The 19,083-nt window shown below is 47.2% G+C and overlaps 1 protein-coding gene across 1 annotated transcript in view; it reads right to left on the bottom strand.

Annotated features, from left to right (window-relative positions):
• LOC146021263 (carboxypeptidase O-like) overlaps positions 1-11,237 on the bottom strand; it is a 52,040-nt gene extending 40,803 nt beyond the window's left edge. The window contains exons 1-5 of the mRNA XM_083155057.1: positions 11,209-11,237; positions 3,920-3,995; positions 3,282-3,406; positions 2,024-2,138; positions 392-493 (exon numbers count right to left, since the gene is read on the bottom strand). Coding sequence (XP_083011183.1) covers positions 392-493; positions 2,024-2,138; positions 3,282-3,406; positions 3,920-3,995; positions 11,209-11,237 — 447 coding nt within the window. The remainder of the gene's footprint in view (positions 1-391; positions 494-2,023; positions 2,139-3,281; positions 3,407-3,919; positions 3,996-11,208) is intronic.
• Positions 11,238-19,083: the final 7,846 nt, after the last annotated feature.

The following is a 19,083-nucleotide window of genomic DNA, read 5'->3' as shown; positions in this document are numbered from 1 at the left end:
ACTGTGACTGCTGGCATCCCGTCTGCTGGTCATCTGTATGTGTTCTGGCTGGAACACCATTTAGCATACAGAATAATTGATAAGTGATCTTACTCACCGTAGAACCTCCATTATGGATACATCTAGTTTTTAGAGGCTGATTGTTGAGATTTCCTTAACGTTCAGTTACAAGTGAATAAATTTCAGTAATTTTAAGAAGAAAAAATAGTTATGGAAAATGTATGAAGGCTCGGAGAGAGAAGTCCAAATCAACCAATCAGCTTCTGCCATTTTTCTAGCACAGTCTTTGAGTTGGAAGGGGATTGGTTGCTGAGTGACACTCCTCCACTGAATCTCCCTCTAGACCTCGATCCATCTCCTATTTGGAAGAGTATAATATTGTACAACTCACCTTAAAGTAGTATATTGATCTCCGCTCATATGTACTCCCCAGGTACAGCTTTGTCACCAAGTCACTGTATCTCACTTTAATCTCATCCATCCACTCATAGATCTGCAATAAGTGTGTGCTTCAGTGAGTGAGCTTTCTACAAAGGACTTGGGGCATTTTACCTCATCATCATCATCATCATCCAACATTTATAAAACCCCAAATACAAGAGATCCAAGGCAAACAAAGGAGACAGAGGGGAACGTTACTTTGTGAGGTTCAAAACAGCATTGGGATTAGGGTCCCAATGTTGGGGCAGAGAATGCCAGGTGGGGTATGTGGAAGGACATCCGAATGATAGGTCAACAATGTTTTACTGACAATCAATGGGTCGATACGTAAAGCTCAATGTACACCAAGTGAACAATGACACAATCGAATGGTTGACCTAACAATGGTTGACACATGAAAAGTTTGACGTGAGTTTTTTTACGATTATTTCCCGTTTTTGCACTTTCATACTTTTCTCTACCCGTGGACTCTGATTGGAAATGGTAAAGTGTGCCGAGAGCAGCCATTGTGCAGTGAGATACTTGGTGCTCAGACATCGACATTGACAGAAAAACACTCAAAGACTTGTGGTACCCTTTTCATGTGTCAACGTTTTCTTTACCGACCATTTCTGTGCGTTGAATTATTGCCAATGTCAACAACTTACATGTTGACCTTTCGTCAATGTTGAGCTTCTGCATGTTGACCTTTTGGTATTGACTTATTCATTGCCGACTTAGACTCTGTCGACCCTACGATCTATTCCCGGTGGAGGTTATGGAGTTGGTGACGGTTGTGTTTAGTGCTCTGTATCGGGGACCCTTTGATATCTGCAATAGTAATGCTACATACGAACACACGGCTCGACTTGGTCTATTTTCTATTCGATTCTGCTTATATAAACAAGGTCAAATCGAAATCGAATGGACATTGAGTGGTTTTCAGCCGCATTTGATGCCGATTCGATCCTGATGCGCTGCCCTGCGGCATTGAAATCGAGTAGAAAAATAGGCTGTGCAGGCAAGACTATATAGTACAGATCAAGTATAGATCTGTCCTAGATCTGTGCTAGATCTGTACAATATCTGTACTATGTGGTCCAAATCAAATGCGTTTTACTTGCCGTCCGATTCAATCCCGATTCAGTCCCAATCGAATCAGGGTCGAATCACAAGTAAAATCAGGTGTACACCTCTTAGTACTACACCTAATACTTCTAGAGAAGAACTGGTTTGCATTGTGGGGGTGCGGGTGGCTGATGTCACATGATGTCAGTGACCACCCCCTTTTTGGCGAACAGCGCCGGAAATAAAAGTTAGTTTTCACTGACTGTTAAGGGGAGAGGAATCCTTCGATGGTCGATTTCCCGCCCGATAGGCAGAGAATATACGCTGCTTATAAAGCGTGTCTGAATCAGGCCCAAAGAACCAACCAATCAACTCCTACCTGTAATTTTTCAAGCAGAGCCTGTAACATGGCAGCTCGGAGCTGATTGGCTGGTACTTGATCTCCTCCCACATGTGAAATTTCGGGGGCACTTCAAAACCTACAGCGCTTGGGGCAGAATGATTTCTCGGACAGACAAGCTGTCACCTACTGTACCTCATCCATCGGGTGATACTGCGTGTAGACATAATTCTCCAGCGACACTGCCTTGGCGTTTCTCCTATTGGCTGTGTTTTTGTCTATTGAATGCTGCACATCATTAATCAGCACACTACAAAGCAAAAACATTAACGTTAGACATTCATTTGTGATGGTCATTTTCCATTTAATAGGTATTGCCGGCTAGGAAGCTTTATTACTAAGCACCGATGACTACAAAGCAAACCTCGTGTTTTTGGTGCTAATTTAGATTCTGTTTTTAATCATCGATAGTCATTGATAAAAATTGATAAAATCCGCTAAAATTATGTAATTTTTTGCAGTTTAAAACATGGAACTCGTGTGTATCAGATCTCCATGCCCGTGGGAACCACAAATTTCTGGTGGATTTAAATTTCTGCAGAACATAACCTTTCACCTATAGTACTAAGTGCAGGGGGGTGGCGGACGGGGTCCCGGCATTCGGGATCCCGACAGTCATTTACCCGACATCGGGATCCTGAATGTTAAAAAACCGATAGACGGGTCCCCGACGGCCACCGGCTATCTCCCTTGTGGGGGTCCACGACCCCCATAGAGGGAGAATATAATAGGTGGCGAGTATAGCGTGGCGAGCCCGCAATGGGCTTAATTGCGCTCACCATGCTGTCTGAGTCCGGCCAGACGGGATCCCGATGTCGGGCTAATGACTGTCGGGATCCCGACTGTCGGAACCCTATACCACACCCGTGCAGGGAATGTATACCTACAGGTGCCCTCAGTAGGACTATAGCAGATACAGTTGTTATAGAATAAATCAGGGTGTGTGGCACAGCGTTTGCTGCCGATTCCCTATAGAAGCCTATGGGCTTCTCTCCGCAACATCGTCAGAGGGATCCGTCACGGATCCCACCCAGCATCCCCTGCAGACGGTGCCATCCTGGAAGTCCATGAGCTACCCTGTGCGTTACTAATCGCATACTGTATGTTAGTGCATATATGATTAGTAAGAATGCGGTAGCCGGCGGAGAGGGGTGGTGCCCAGATTGTGATAAAATGGACAGTGATAAAATGGAGAGGGATAAACCACCAACCAATCAGCTCCTTTCTGTCATATTTAAACCCATCATGTGACATAGCAGTGAGGAGCTGAGTGGCTGGTGGTTTTCACTCTCCGTTTTATCACTTTACAAGCTTAGTACATCTGGCCCGGAGTCCTCTACATGAGGTCTCCTTCACAAGTAACCGGCATGAGGAAAGGCGGAACGTACTGTACCTGTACGGAATTTCATACTGGAGAAGTTTGTCCTTCATTGGTTGCAGATAAGCAGAAGGGATGTGAACATGGACCTTGCTTCCCTGCTGAATTGCTTCCGGAGAACGTGGCTTCCACAAGTCCAGCTAAAACAATAGGTACTGGTCAGGACACGACAGAAATTCGCGCCTCTCATATAACGGCCAACTTACTGCAGCTTACGCACTTTGTATGTCTACTAACATGAACCAATTGCAGTCATTGGATTATGACATATTTGGGCGTTTCCCAGCCCAGCATTTCATGGGTGTCCCATATAAAAGCGGCCATGATGGAGTGTGTCAGGGGCAGGCAGCTGACATCATATAGGGTACGGGGCATAGCCATACCTTTGCAATTAGGCCCCACCTCCAACAGTACCTAAGCCCATCCCTGCTCTCTGCAGCCCTGCCAGTGGGGTACAGTAGAGACAAATAGGTATAACTGATCAGCTACAGTAACAGCTGCCCAGTGTTGAATTACTATTATACAATGTAAGCAGAATATTTTGGGTGTTCCCTACCAGGTAACTACCTAATAATGACTGTATTATGTTAGGGTGGGCCGGGCTTATGCTACATTGTTGCTTTCATTCACTCATTGTTACCCTTGTTACTTACCAACCATTCGTTTGCTATGTCCTGCAGATATGAGGCATGTTTGGCCGTCTTGGGGACAATTTCTAGGACTTGATCTCTGTGATAAATATAATAACACACATTACAAATATACAAATGGGTGGGTGCTGGGGGACACTATTAAACATGTCTGAAACTAGGATTTGTAGCTCCTATAGTAGAGAGGTAATTCTGCCATCAAAAAAATTGAAATTAAATTGATCACTCTGTAGTGCAATCTTACTCACATTACACCACACTGAACTACCCCTTATTAGTGTTACACCAAACTGAAGTCCTCTTTCTACCCACTACGCCACACAGCAGTATACAGCAATAATGAGAAGTAGAATTGTCTCTTTGCTGGCGCACTTAAGAAGAGGATTTATATTCTTAAAATATAACCTTTATTGTATATCATCGTATCTATAAGAAGGCAATCTGGAATATAACAGAAAGTACAGAGTACTTTGCAATAAAGAATCGAAACAAGTGATTACAAACTTTATGTCTGCATTTATTGCACATGTTGCTATATAATATAATATGTGTGAATCTATATAATTGTGACACATAGACTGTATACAACTTTGACGGTTCAGGGATATATTTCACAATTAATGTTAATCAACGTGTTATTATCTATCCAAGATTGTTAATCTGTTGTTTGTGTTGCAGTTATTATTTCATCAGTCCTAAGGTCCATACACACTGAGCAATTTTAGATCCCTAAGCACACGAGCCTGTGTATATGCCCCTCGCCAAGGGTGCCATATGACAGCCCAACAGGTGGGATCCTGATGGTAAGTATACCAACATCAGACCCTCGACTGACAGGGGCTTTTCTCTATCGAGGGGGTTCATGACCCTCCCATAGTTACATAGGGGGTTATTCTAGTCCATTCTTTCTGACAAAATCCTTCTTAGATGGACAAAACCATGTGCACTGCGGGTGGGGCAGATGTAACTTGTGCAGAGAGAATTAGATTTGGGTGGGGTTTTTCTTCAAAGTGAGATCTATATTGAAGTGTAAAATCATGCAGTCAGTATTTTCCCTGCACAGAAACAAAATAACTCACCCAAATCTAATTCTCTCTGCACATGTTACATCTGCCCCCTTGCAGTGCACATGGTTTTGTCCATCTAAGAAGGATTTTGTCAGAAAGAATGAACTAGAATAAACCCCATAGTTTCATAGTAGGTGAGGCTGAATAAAAACTTGCGTCCATCTAGTTCAACCTATGTTTATAGTAGCTTATCCCTTGTTGTATAGTATGTTTTGATATTTTAAAGTCAGATTATGTTACTTATTTGTAACCGCGGATGTTTTAAACCAATAAATGTTTATCCAACCTTATTTTAAACGTATTTATAGTGTCTGCCGACACCAGTTCTTTAGGAAGAGAGTTCTAAATTTTGACTGCTCTGACTGTAAAGAAATTTTTTCTTCTAGATGAAAAAAAATCTTTTTTTCTTTTAATCTAAACTCGTGCCCTCGCGTCCTGAATTCCTTTTTAGCAGAAAAAAAGGGTGTTTGACAGTTCCTTATATTGGCCCCTAATGTATTTTTACATATTGAGCATGTCCCTCCTTAAACGTCTCTTCTCTAGTGTAAATAGTCCCAAATTGCTTAATCTCTCCCCGTAGCTTAAATTCTCCATTCCCCTAATAAATTTTGTTGCTCTTCTTTGGATTTTTTCTAATTCTATGATGTCCTTTTTATAGTGCGGGGCCCAGAACTGTACTCCATGTTCGAGGTGAGGTCTAACCAATGATTTGTACAGAGGCATAATTACTTTTTAATCCCTAGTTTCCATGCCCCTTTTAATACATGCAAGAATTTTGTTGGCCTTTTTAGTTGCTATATTACATTGAGCACTACACCCCAGTTTGTTGTCTATTTGGACTCCTAGATCCTTTTCGAGTATTGATTTACCCAATTCATCCCCGCTTAGGTTATAACTAGCACACTGGTTATGTCTCCTGAGGTGCATGACCTTGCATTTGTCCACATTGAACCTCATCTTCCACTTTTTTGCCCACTCATCTAGATTGTCAAGATCATTTTGAAGCATGGTGACATCTTCTGATGATTTAATAACTCTGTTCAGTTTTGTATCGTCCGCAAAGATGGATACATTGCTGAGTAACCCCATCCCAATATCGTTAATAAAAATGTTAAATAAAATGGGCCCAAGAACCGAACCCTGTGGCCCTCCACTTAGTACTGTATCATATCTGATACGGCACCATTCACAACCACTCTTTGTTCTCTATTACACAGCCAGTTCCCTACCCATCTGCAGATATTTGCCCCTAATCCCATGTCCTCCATTTTATTTATCAACCTCTTGTGTGGTACGGTGTCGAAGGCATATAGGGAATATATAATCGAGTCTGCAGCGTGGCGAGTGCAATGAGCCCACAAGGGGTTTCTTTGTGCTCAATGTCGGAGTAGCAGCAGTTGGGATTCTGATGTTGGTATATGGACCGTCAGAATGCCTACTATCGGGCTGTCATACCACACCCGTTGCCAAGGACTTCTGGTTTATCATTTACAGCTGGATTGATGTACAGTTGTATAAACTGTTATTGCACATAGGGGATTATGGTACTTTAACATGTAATGATTACAACCTGCTGATTAGGGCAATGGCTGCAATATAACAGGTTATAGAGTAGGAGTCATCTCTGCCTTTTTGGGTTATAATAATGTAAAAGACAAATCACTTATGTATTCTGCACCTCGCCGCTTGCCTCTATGCAGAGATCCACTCCATTCCCGAAATGTGCCCGTCTCCCGTACTTTCATTCTCTCCTGACTGTACTCAGGGGGAACCATCTGTTGTATGAGTGTTAGTACATAACTCAGATTAATGCTGTAATGCCCTACATTGTCCCAAAGGTAATTTGTTACTTGTGTATTATCACGGCACCCACGATTTCCATCGCAGGGCATTGTACGATGAAAAATCGCGTTGCATCGCATCGGATGCGATATGATCGCATCCGATGCAATGCAACGCAATTTCACCCAATTTTTAATTGTACAGGCACCCAGATGCCTTATTACCATGTTAAATGCCCCCCCCAGACCCGATTTTTAATTGTGTACCCACCCTCATGGGTCATGAGTAAGTGAAATGCCACCCCATTGTTAAAGCCACCCCACTATGAACGCCAACCCAAAGCATGGCGAGCCCGCAAGGGGCGGCGGCACGTGTCCTCTGACCTTTTCATACCCCCACTATCCACATCGGCGTGGAGTTGATTTTATAAAGTGTGGCGAGCGCAGCGAGCCACCGAGCCCAAAGCGTGGCGAGCGCAGCGCGCCCCGCGAGGGGACGCATATACCTGTGAAATAATGCGCGTGCGCTCGCCACACTTTATAAAATCAACTCCACGCCGACGTGGATAGTGGGGGTATGAAAAGGTCGGAGGACGCGTACCGCTACCTCTTGCGGGCACGCTGCACTCGCCACGCTTCGGGTTGCCATTGATAGTGGGGGGCCGTTAACAATGTGGGGGCATTTACCATATTTATTATCCATCAGGGTGGGTATACAATTAAAAATCAGGTCTGGGGGTGCCATTTAACATGGGACTCAATGGGAAATCGCGTCGCATCGCATGCCATTGTAATGGCATGCGATGTGACGCAATGTTAAAATTGTATACTCAGCCCGGGAAAAGGCTGAAATCGGGTCCATCGCATGTCTTCACATACCTTAATTAGTGGTATGCGATGCGATGGGCGCCGTGATAATACACAAGTCAGGGCCGGCGCCACCACTAGGCAGCTCTAGGCATTTGCCTAGGGCGCCGGCACCTGGAGGGCGGCAGTTCGCCCCTCACCCCCAGCGAACTGTGTAAAAAAATTGCTGCCCTGGCGTCCCTGCAGTGCTGGAGCGGTCAGGGGTGTCCGTGCCGTAAGGGTACCTGCGGCGCCGTCATGTGTATAAAGCTGGCTGCGGCCAGCGGGGTCCCTGTAGTGAATAGCAAATAACTAGCGCTTCCCGCGCCGCCACACGCATAGCGCTAGTTATTTACTATTCACTACAGGGACCCCGCCGGCCGCAGCCAGCTTTATACACATGACAGCGCCGCAGGTTCCCCTATGGCACGGACACCCCTGACCGCCCCAGCACTGCAGGGACGCCGGGGCAGCAATTTTTTTACACAGTTACCACCCCCCCCCCTCCCTCCCCCCACCCCGACTTGCCTGGGGCGCTCCGGTGCCTTGCACCAGCCCTGACACAAGTACCGGTGATTTTGAAACTTACGTTTTTTAAACAATCTAGAGGCTATCCTTTACAACACTTCCTTACCATCATTGCTACTTGTGTATTATCACGGCGCCCGGCTACACTGCGTTTTCAACGTAGGCTAAGCTACGTTGTCAGCATAGCTGGCTCCGTGATAATACAGGAGGCAGCACTGGGAGCAGGGTGGTGTGGTTTATACTTACCCTCCTTCGGGCGGCGATCCCCGATGACTCCCCGGAAGCAACGACAGTTACTCCCTGGCGGCAGCGATGGTCACTCCCCGGCGGCAGCACTCATAGTGGACGATGTACGTAATTCAGCGTAGTGCCGCTGGACCAGCCATTTCACCCCCACTATCCACGTCATGCCTCCACTACTATATTTTATAAAATGTGGCGAGCGCAGCGAGCCACTGAGATCGAAGCGTGACGAGCGCACTGCCCACCCGCAATGTAGACGGAGGCGGCGCTTGGAGATTACATCATCTACAAGCACCGGGACTGCGGTGATCCCCGCCGGAAACACTGATTGCCGTGCTGGGGGCAGCCCCACTTGGTGCAGCCCCCGTGCACCCCCTCCCCCCCCCCCAGGCGGTCAGGACCTGGCTAGAAGTCCTGTGTAAAGGGACACGGTGTGTCCCATTTACATCGCCGCTGATCCGGGTCAGACCCACTGAAGACCCGGGATTTTGCGGTGGTGTAAAACGGGTATTAGTACATCTGGCCCCTTATAACAAGCACTAATACTTGGCTACTAATAGACTTCTATATTGTATCCAAACTTACTTGCCACCTTTTTTGAGTTCAGGTTGATTACCCCACTTTCCCCCCGCACCATGTAGAATTACTATGTAACATTGCTTTGCCTTTACAATTCGCCTGTACAATAGAATTGCGCAATCCACGGAGAGCGCATGATGAAGATAGCCTGTGAAGTGCAGTAATGTAACCCGTGGCTTCTGTTGATGGAACTAATTGAATTGGGCCATAAGGATGTTTTGATTGCTGCAAACAGTAGATACTGTAACTAAAATAAATGAATTGTAACTATTGGTGATATCATTTCGTAAGTACGAGAGGAAAGGAGAAAATATGCAAATCTGTGACACATCACTAGAGTCCCTTTGGCGCTAAGGGTTCAGTTAACTAGAGGAGGCGTGTCTTGCCCCACCCATGGGGCGTGTCTTTTCCTACCCTAATTTTCCACATTATTATAAAGTCATTACCTGTAATAACTGATAAGTTCAACAACAACAAATAAACGTGAAACACTTATTGTACCTTAACCAGAACTCAGCATAATTGTATAATAAATGACTATATAACCTTATCATAAAGCGATTTCTGCCGATGTATCATTGAGGTCAAATATTATACTGCTCTAGAAAGCACAGAAGCTGGAGGATAGGAAAACAATGATTACACAAACCGCGCAGTCACATCAAACACGTTCTTGACTCTTATCCACTTTTTTTTTTGCAAATATTGCTCAGAAAATATGCGCTTCATTAAACAGTCAACAGTGACTAGGTCAACACCTACGAGTGGTCGACATACCTTAGATCGACAATGGACAAAAGCTTAAGGTTGACCTTGGTTTAGACCATCTTGGTTCAAACTTTACTATCCAAGTGGGCATTGGCCCTTATTCTGGTTTATTCAGTCAGGCACGAATTCGCATGGGGGAACGATGTTTTGCACATGCGCAGCAGCATTTCTGCACATGTGTATACGGTGGGACCGTGCAAACTCGGTGCAAAATCTGTTCGCCGAGCACACACTCCCTGCCTTTCAAGCGGGGGGTGGCGAAGGGCGTGGAGTGCCGGCCTGGGCCATTAGTATATGTGAACACCAAGCGTTTCATGGGTGTTCCTGTGAGAACGCAGGGCGTACACATGCTAATGCGATAGTGATGCACGTGCGGTGGGCGGACATCTTACATAAACGGACATCATGCCTGCCGACGTGGATAGTGGGGGTATGAAAAGGTTGGGAGGATGCGTAATGCGTCTGCTCGCCACGCTTTGGGCTGGCGTGGATAGTGGGGGTTTGAAAAGGAGGCATTTACCAGTATATACCATGGAGCACTGGCAAATGTGTCCTTTATTGTGCATGAGACGCATTTGCGCACCGCACCCCCCCCCCCCCTTTGTGCAGGAGATGCACGTGCTACCGAACCCCAGCGTTGCCGTACCCTGCCGCAATACTAACTTTGAGGCGCACAAGCGTCTGAGACACACAATACAGGTGAAGAGTCTCTCCGCCGGTGCCCGCATGATCCCCTCTCTGCCTGCATCCGCCAGCGCAGGGGATCTGGTGGTTACTAGGCTTGCCAGGGACGCCGCGGAGACAGTACGCTAACTACGCTAGGCAGCCATTGGGCTACGCTGACAATGTAGCTTAGGCTGCCGCCGTAAAACTACGCAAGTATCTATGATAGTGTGCTGATAGTGTGTCACAGTACACTTACATGGTGTCTATGTCGACATAGACAGACACCCATTAAGTAAAAAAACTCGACATTTTGAGTGTTGACCATGTTGACTTAAGACATGTGTGTCGACCTTCTGTCAATGTCAGCCTCCTGTCAATGTCAACCATTTTAGGTGTCGACCATTAGTGGTCGACCTAGACACTGTCAACCCCCTATACCATAACCGGATTCGTTGGGTGGGGAGACCACATGTTTCTGAGGGATGCAGTTAGAATCCCAGCGGTCGGAATCCCGGCGGTCAAAATCCCGATGCCGGAATGCCGACCACTGAAATCCCAACACTTTCCCCCTTTATGGGTGTCAACGACACCCATAGAGGGAGAATAAATTAGTGTGCCGAGCGTAGCGAGCCTGCAAGGGGGGCGATCCACGTGCCCCCTTGTCGGGATTTCGGCAGTCGGGATTTCGGCAGTCGGGATTTCGGCAGTCGGGATTCCGGCGTCGGGATTTTGACTGCCGGGATTTCGTACCAATCCCATTTCTGACACGAGACCTTGACAGATACATATGCGATGGTGTTCTGTAGTTTCCTACTTGCTGCGAGTTGTGGCATTGGATACCATATTACCGGAGCAAATCATGATTGTGTCGGCAGCAGACATTTATCTCTAAATTCATCCATCCCCGTGACCCCCAATCTGTATTCATGCATGCACACGGAGAGGATCCTGCTTCGCAACTCGGACATCATTCCCATAGCAAAGTACAGGGCACTGGGAATAACGTCATCTGAAGATGGCATTGGTTGCTGCATGCTCTGGAACGGTTAATACACTATGCTTTGAAATCATAATAATTGTAACGGTGCTGCCATCAGGCACATGGAGCATTTCATGCAGGGAGGTCGTTACTTAGGACATGAGTACTGAGGGCAAAGGTCATGTTTCTCTCTATGCTTAGGACATGAGTACTGAGGGCAAAGGTCATGGTTCTGTCTATGCTTAGGACATGACTACTGAGGGCAAAGGTCATGGTTCTGTCTATGCTTAGGACATGAGTACTGAGGGCGAAGGTCATGGTTCTGTCTATGCTTAGGACATGAGTACTGAGGGCGAAGGTCATGATTCTCTCTATGCTTAGGACATGAGTACTGAGGGCGAAGGTCATGGTTCTGTCTATGCTTAGGACATGAGTACTGAGGGCGAAGGTCATGGTTCTGTCTATGCTTAGGACATGAGTATTGAGGGCAAAGGTCATGGTTCTGTCTATGCTTAGGACATGAGTACTGAGGGCAAAGGTCATGGTTCTGTCTATGCTTAGGACATGAGTGCTGAGGGCAAAGGTCATGGTTCTGTCTATGCTTAGGACATGAGTTCTGAGGGCGAAGGTCATGGTTCTGTCGGCTTAGGACATGAGTGCTGAGGGCGAAGGTCATGGTTCTGTCAATGCTTAGGATATGAGTGCTGTGGGTGAAGGTCATGGTTCTGTCTATGCTTAGGACATGAGTACTGAGGGCAAAGGTCATGGTTCTGTCTATGTTTAGGACATGAGTACTGAGTGCAAAGGTCATGGTTCTGTCTATGCTTAGGACATGAGTGCTGAGGGCGAAGGTCATGGTTCTGTCTATGCTTAGGACATGAGTACTGAGGGCAAAGGTCATGGTTCTGTCTATGCTTAGGACATGAGTGCTGAGGGCAAAGGTCATGGTTCTGTCTATGCTTAGGACATGAGTACTGAGGGCGAAGGTCATGGTTCGGTCTATGCTTAGGACATGAGTGCTGAGGGCAAAGGTCATGGTTCTGTCTATGCATAGGACATGAGTGCTGAGGGCGAAGGTCATGGTTCTGTCTATGCTTAGGACATGAGTACTGAGGGCAAAGGTCATGGTTCTGTCTATGCTTAGGACATGAGTACTGAGGGCGAAGGTCATGGTTTGGTCTATGCTTAGGACATGAGTACTGAGGGCGAAGGTCATGGTTCTGTCTGCTTAGGACATGAGTGCTGAGGGCAAAGGTCATGGTTCTGTCTATACTTAGGACATGAGTACTGAGGGCAAAGGTCATGGATCTGTCTGCTTAGGACATGAGTGCTGAGGGCAAAGGTCATGGTTCTGTCTATACTTAGGACATGAGTGCTGAGGGCAAAGGTCATGGTTCTGTCTATGCTTAGGACATGAGTACTGAGGGCGAAGGTCATGATTCGGTCTATGCTTAGGACATGAGTACTGAGGGCGAAGGTCATGGTTCTGTCTATGCTTAGGACATGAGTACTGAGGGCGAAGGTCATGGTTCTGTCTGCTTAGGACATGAGTACTGAGGGCAAAGGTCATGGTTCTGTCTATACTTAGGACATGAGTACTGAGGGCAAAGGTCATGGTTCTGTCTATACTTAGGACAGGAAGATGCGTGGAAGATCCCAGAACCCTGCGGGAAGCCTCATATACCACCATCCTTTCCATTCCACGCAGAAGTATAATAGCGCTAGGGCTGGGGGTACATTTACTTAAGCTTCTAAAAATTTGATGTTGCTTATGGCAACCAATTCAATTCTGTCTATAATGTTCTAGAATGCAAAAGAGAAATGATAGAAAGAATCTGGTTGCTATGGGCAAAGTCCGCACTTTTCACCTTTAGAAGCTTTACCCCACGAAATCTAAAATCGTTCAAAGCAAAGTTACCATAAGTTACACACAACATAACAACAGACTCCTTGGGGGATATTTACTAAGATGGGAATTCTATTTCACATGGGATGTTGCTATGGGCAACCAATCAGAGCCTACTTCTCATTCATTTAGCACCTTCCAGAAAATAATAGATTAAATCTGATTGGTTGCCGATAGCAACATCCCATGTGAAATAAATCTCCCATCTTAGTATATTTCCCCCTTGTATACTGTACATTGAACCAGACATGCACTGAGGACATATACATTAACGTGGGATATAAATATGTCCGCGTCCAATTTAGAGCCGGACGCGGATGCGGCTGCTGCATGTTTTGGCGCCCACCGGCCTGTGACTCTAGGCAGATGCCGCTACATAACCCTTCCCTGGTGTGTGTCGGTGCGTATGTATGCGCAGGTCCTGTAACGCCCACTATCAGCAACTGTAGATGCAGTAATAGCGCCTGGTGCAACTTTGTGCGACAACCGCAGCAGCATCTTTGTGCGTACACCCTGTAACATCTGCACCAAAGGAGTTGTAGCTCATGCAACGTTGCAATAAAATCACTTCAATCAATGCAGCGCGCGTCTCTGAATCAGGACCCTTTTGTGTGTGTGTATTCACAAAAGTCTAACTGCGTCAGTAATTATCTTGTCCACAATATTTTAGCTCTGCCAGGATAGAGATAACGAGATGGTAGCAGTTGTGTCTACTCACCCATTGTACTGCACCCTTACGCACAACCCACCATAGACCAGGGCTCCCAGTAGGCAGATGATGCTGGATATACCCTTCATCCTGTACCACTGATGGCCGTCTGGTGGTAGCACACTGTGAAAGTTATAGCACCATAGCAGGGATGAACTTTGTCACATAGATACCATTATCAGTTTCACAGGCATACATGTGACCCGCGCCCAGCACTGTGTTATATGTATAATGCACTGACTTCTTCATGCAGAATTAATGCACTTTGCTTTACATCGTAGACAGCTGGAATGCAGAAGTTATGTCCATCGTATCTGGGATTGGAGCATCCTGGACTGAGTGGTCAGCATCTGAGGTAATACCCCTTTCACACCAGAGAATGCAGGGACTTACTCTGGAAAATGGTCCTTGGATCCAGTGGCGTAACTACTGTAAGGCAGCCCCAGCTGCTGCTTGGGGGAGCAAGTGGCAGCAGGGTCTGTGTGGGTGCCGGCACCTGCTCGACGCACTGACATGCTGCTGCCTGCCGCTGCCCACTGGCCGAGCACCGGAGTTGCAGAGCGAGTGCCGCCATGGCAGAGACAACAAATACCCCACTGATTACACAGAGCCAGCTATTGGCTACTGTGTACATGATGGGCGGGCGGATGGGCGTGCTAGGGTGGCCTGGAATGCGTTGGAGCCAAGGGAAGCAGCAGTGTCTGCTGGTCTCTCTTCCTCTCTCCTGCTTCAGCTTCTCCATTATGCCTGTGGGTGGCGCCACAAACATTTTGGCAGGGGGGCGCAAAATTTATAGTTACGCCACTGCCTGGATCAAGCAGGGACATTCCTGGATTGGCCCCTTACACACCACCCTAGTCCCGCCATTTTCTGGTGTGAGGGGGGCAGCAGCGTCCAGGCAGCGGGGTCCAGACAGCGGGTGGTGGGCAGCGGGGCCCAGACTGCGAAGTTCCAGGCAGCGGCGGCTGGGCACTTTTACCGCTGTTTGCCAGGCAGCGAGGCAGGAAGCGTTGCTGGATTTGAAAACATTTTTAAAAGACTGTCCGGACGCTGACTGGCCACAAACCATCAATGATTTAGAATCATCAAGTCCTTAGGTCAACCATTATAGGTCAACAATCACTAGGTCGATACATAAAACATGAGTTTTATTTTTAATACTTTACTATTCTAGAGGCATAGAGTGAGTACAGTACAGATGGAGCCGGCCTCTTCCTTGCAGGGGCTGGCGACGCTCGCGCGCACCCTGTGGCTACGGCGCTGGCTCTGCCACCCACTGCCTCCCTTGCCGCATCCCTTGCCGCCTCCCCCGGTGCCCCTCGCTGCCCGCCGTCCCCCCTATACCTGCCGTCTCCCTGAAGTGGACCCGCAGCGGCGCCATCCTGAAACTGGGACACGCGTGCTTCTGAAACGCATGCGTGTCCCAGTCAGATTGAGCGCCTCTGCGCCGGCGATCACCAGAGGAGACATGCTGGCGATTCCCGGCCAAAGAAGAGAGGCGCTCCATCTGTATATAATAGTGTCCCGAGCGCAGCGAGCCGTGTAAGGAGGTTGCGGTACGCTTATAACGGTGTCCATGTCAACTTGGGTCGACATAGACAAAAAAAATGACACACTTTTTTATGTTGATCATTTCCATGTCTAATAAATGCATGTGTCAACATTTTGACCATGTCGACCTAGTAATTGTCGACTGGGAATCACTATACTGTATATTATACAAGACCACCAGACAGCACTCTGTGTTCTGTTTCAGTCACTGGGCTGCTCTCTGTATAGTATGACAGTCATTAGGATGCTCATTGTATTGTACATCTGTAACTAGGGTGCACTGTATTTTCTGAGATGCTATTGTGCAGTGGGCACTAGAATGCTCTATATATTACAGTCATAATATAATATAATATATAGTAATCTGAGTTTAGGTGCAGATAGGCAGAGGCAAATGCATTTTTTCTATAACACAAGTATATTAAATGCATTTTAACCCCACCTACTTTATACTAGCCCCGCCTTTAGTTGATTTTGCCCCACCTACAGGATGCTACATTCAAAATAATTTGGACATAGCCTGTTGAAGTTCACAGGCCCAGCTACAAGAATGCATTGGGACAGACATTAACAAGAGATACATATTGGGATATTTGGCAAAGGAGCCAGCGCTGAGTCTTCTCCCTTTCACCTTATTTGTGTAGTTTTATAAACCACAGATAATACTGTATTTATAGCGGCAATTATCCAGGAAACAGTCATCTAACTATACAGCAATATTAATTATCTAGGAATACTTTTAATGATGTGATAACACCACTCTTCCAATGAGTTTAGATACAATGGGGGGGGGGGTTGGGTTGGTGATCGCGCTACTGGGGGGGGGGGTGGTGGTGGTGTTTATTGTTCCCGGGCCAGGGGGTGCTTCTCCTGCCAGGGGATTGAGAGGGCGGACGCTACTGCCGGGGGGCTGGGGTGGGAGGGCGGACGCTACTGCTGGGGGGGTGAGAGGGAACCGATGCCGACTCCATAACCTCTCTCTCTCACTACTTACATTATTGTTCCCAGGCCGGGGGGGTGCTGCTCCTGCCGGGGGGTGCTGCTACTGCCGGGGGGTGGGAGGGCACCGATGCGAGTCCTGCCACAGGACAGGAGCTGTCCCGGCCAGCTCTAGGTCCCCACTAATACTGGAGTCGGTGTGACGTCATCCTATGCGGCCGCAGCATAGCCGCATAGGATGATGCCAGCACCGGCCCTGATAGCAGGGTCGGCGGCCCGGCCAAGGGGCAATATGGACCGGCCCACCGGGAAATGGCTCGGTTTCCCAGTGGGCCAATCCGCCCCTGCAATAACTCATGGGAATAATGATTAGATCAGGACTGTAATGTTTTACCTATTTAAATGAATACATGTATGTATTTTCTATGAATGTTTTATATAATATACACTAAACATCGGCACTCACCTTTCCTAGTTTTGGGGAGCCCTATGGCTTGTGACCACATCTATATTTAAATAGAAATTCTCTCATGCACCCTGTTTGAACCTATTTTTCATACTGTAGCTTATGTTAACTACAGTATTTCCCTAGATCAGGGGTGGGGAACCTTTTTTGTGCCAAGGGCCGTTTGTATGGGGAAAAAAATCTTTCGGGCGCCATATTTAAAAAATTCTCTTACAAATTGTCCTGCTCCAGCCGTACAATGCTCCGGCGGCTGCCGCTGAATATCACTGACCGTCTCCAGCTGCTGTTGATTAAGAGGAATCTTGTGAGAACTACCAACTTCTCGTGAGAATTCCCCTGTAATTGACTCCCAGCAAAGCCATTGGGCGGTCACTCAGACCGGCTACGACGATATATACAGACTGCTAGAGGGCATATTATACTGCCCAACTTCAACTGGCTGGATACCAGCATTTCACTGTTAACCACCAGTTCGATTTTATTGATCCGGCTACAGGGAAGCACACCCAAAAAGTGGAACGACTTTGGGGTGCATGCAAGTGGCGGAATAAGTGCCAAAGAGGCACTGTGCATCATGAGCTGCAGTCATACCTTACAGAGTTCATGTGGCTCAAAACTTTGGGAGCTGAGGACCCTTTCCTCTGTATAATTGAGGCCCTGAAGCTCCTCTGAAAGGACGATTAATCATGTTTTCATTTATTATTATTCATGTTTATTCTTCTTGTTCTTTAATCATTAGTGTTTATGAATTTAAAGTTGTTATATTGTAATTAATAATGAATGTTCTTAATTATTTATGCTACATTAATCAAATTATTTAAGTAAATTAGTTATTAGGTAACACATTTCGTCATTACTGTGTCAGCTGTATGAATGTGCAGATGCGAATGTGTTCCTAAAACACCAGCACTATCCACGCCACCTTGAAGCGTGGCGAGCGCAGCGGAACGCGTCCTCCGACCTTTTTATACCCCCACTATCCACGTCGGCGTGGAGTTGATTTTATATAGTGTGGCGAGCGCAGCAAGCTGCCGAGCCCGAAGCGAGGCGAGGCGAGCGCACGCGGATTACTTTACATGTATTCCGCGTCCCCTCGTGGGGCTCGCTGCACTATATAAAGTCAACTCCATGCCGACGTGGTTAGTGGGGGTATGAAAAGATCAGAGGACGCATTCCGCTTCGGGGTGGCATTGATACTGGGGTTGACGCTAAACAATGGCATAGGTGCAAGTGCTTACAATTGTAAGCACCCATCACATCTCATTGTAAACACCCATCACATGTCATACCATCACATCTCATTGTAAGCACCCATCACATATCGTGGCATGGGTGCTTGTACAATGAAATATCGCATCGCATTTGGTGCACTGAGATCGGATTCGACATTTCATTGTATAAGCACTCCTGTGCACTTTATATGGACATCACATTGCATTCAGAGCGATGCGATTTTACTACGGAGAATAGCCCAGTACACTAAATGCGTACTGGGCAACCCTGTTAGGAAACAAGTACCCTCTGTAGGATTCAGTATGAAATCCCGGCGGTCGGGATCCTGGCGTTCAAAATCCCGACGCTGGAATCCCGACCGCCGAAATCCCGACAAGGGGGGGACGTGGATTTCCCCCCTTGCGGGCTTGCTGCGCTCGCCACACAGCGGGCCCGCTGCGCTCGCCACACAGCGGGCCCGCTGCGCTCGCCACACAGCGGGCCCGGTGCCTCGCTACGCTCGCCACGCTAATTTATTCTCCCTCCAGGGGTGTCGTGGACACCCACGGAGGGAGAAAGTGTCAAGATTTCGGCGGTCGGAATTCCAGCGTCGAGATTCTGAACGCAGGGATCCAGACCGCCGGGATTTAAACTGTATCCCCCCTCTGTACCCCCATAATAGTGTCCATTCTTACCCCATGTACTTCGGAATGTAGAATTACTGATTTATCCACATGCTCAGTAGAGGCACAAGAAGGCAATGGAAATACGTCCAGAACTAATGCACGGTACAGTAGCGCACACAGGGGGTGGGGGTGGTGGTCTGAGTACCCATACACCTCACTAACAGTAGAGAAAAGGCAAGCATGATATTACAAAACCCCGCCCCCTCAACAGCAATTTCACACTGGTAAGAGGGGGGAGCCA

This window comes from Crinia signifera, chromosome 7, assembly GCF_055691185.1.
Source record: "Crinia signifera chromosome 7, ASM5569118v1, whole genome shotgun sequence".
Classification (NCBI taxonomy): domain Eukaryota; kingdom Metazoa; phylum Chordata; class Amphibia; order Anura; family Myobatrachidae; genus Crinia; species Crinia signifera.
The sequence above is the reverse complement of the archived record's forward strand: the minus strand, read 5'-3'. Positions and strand labels throughout refer to the sequence as shown.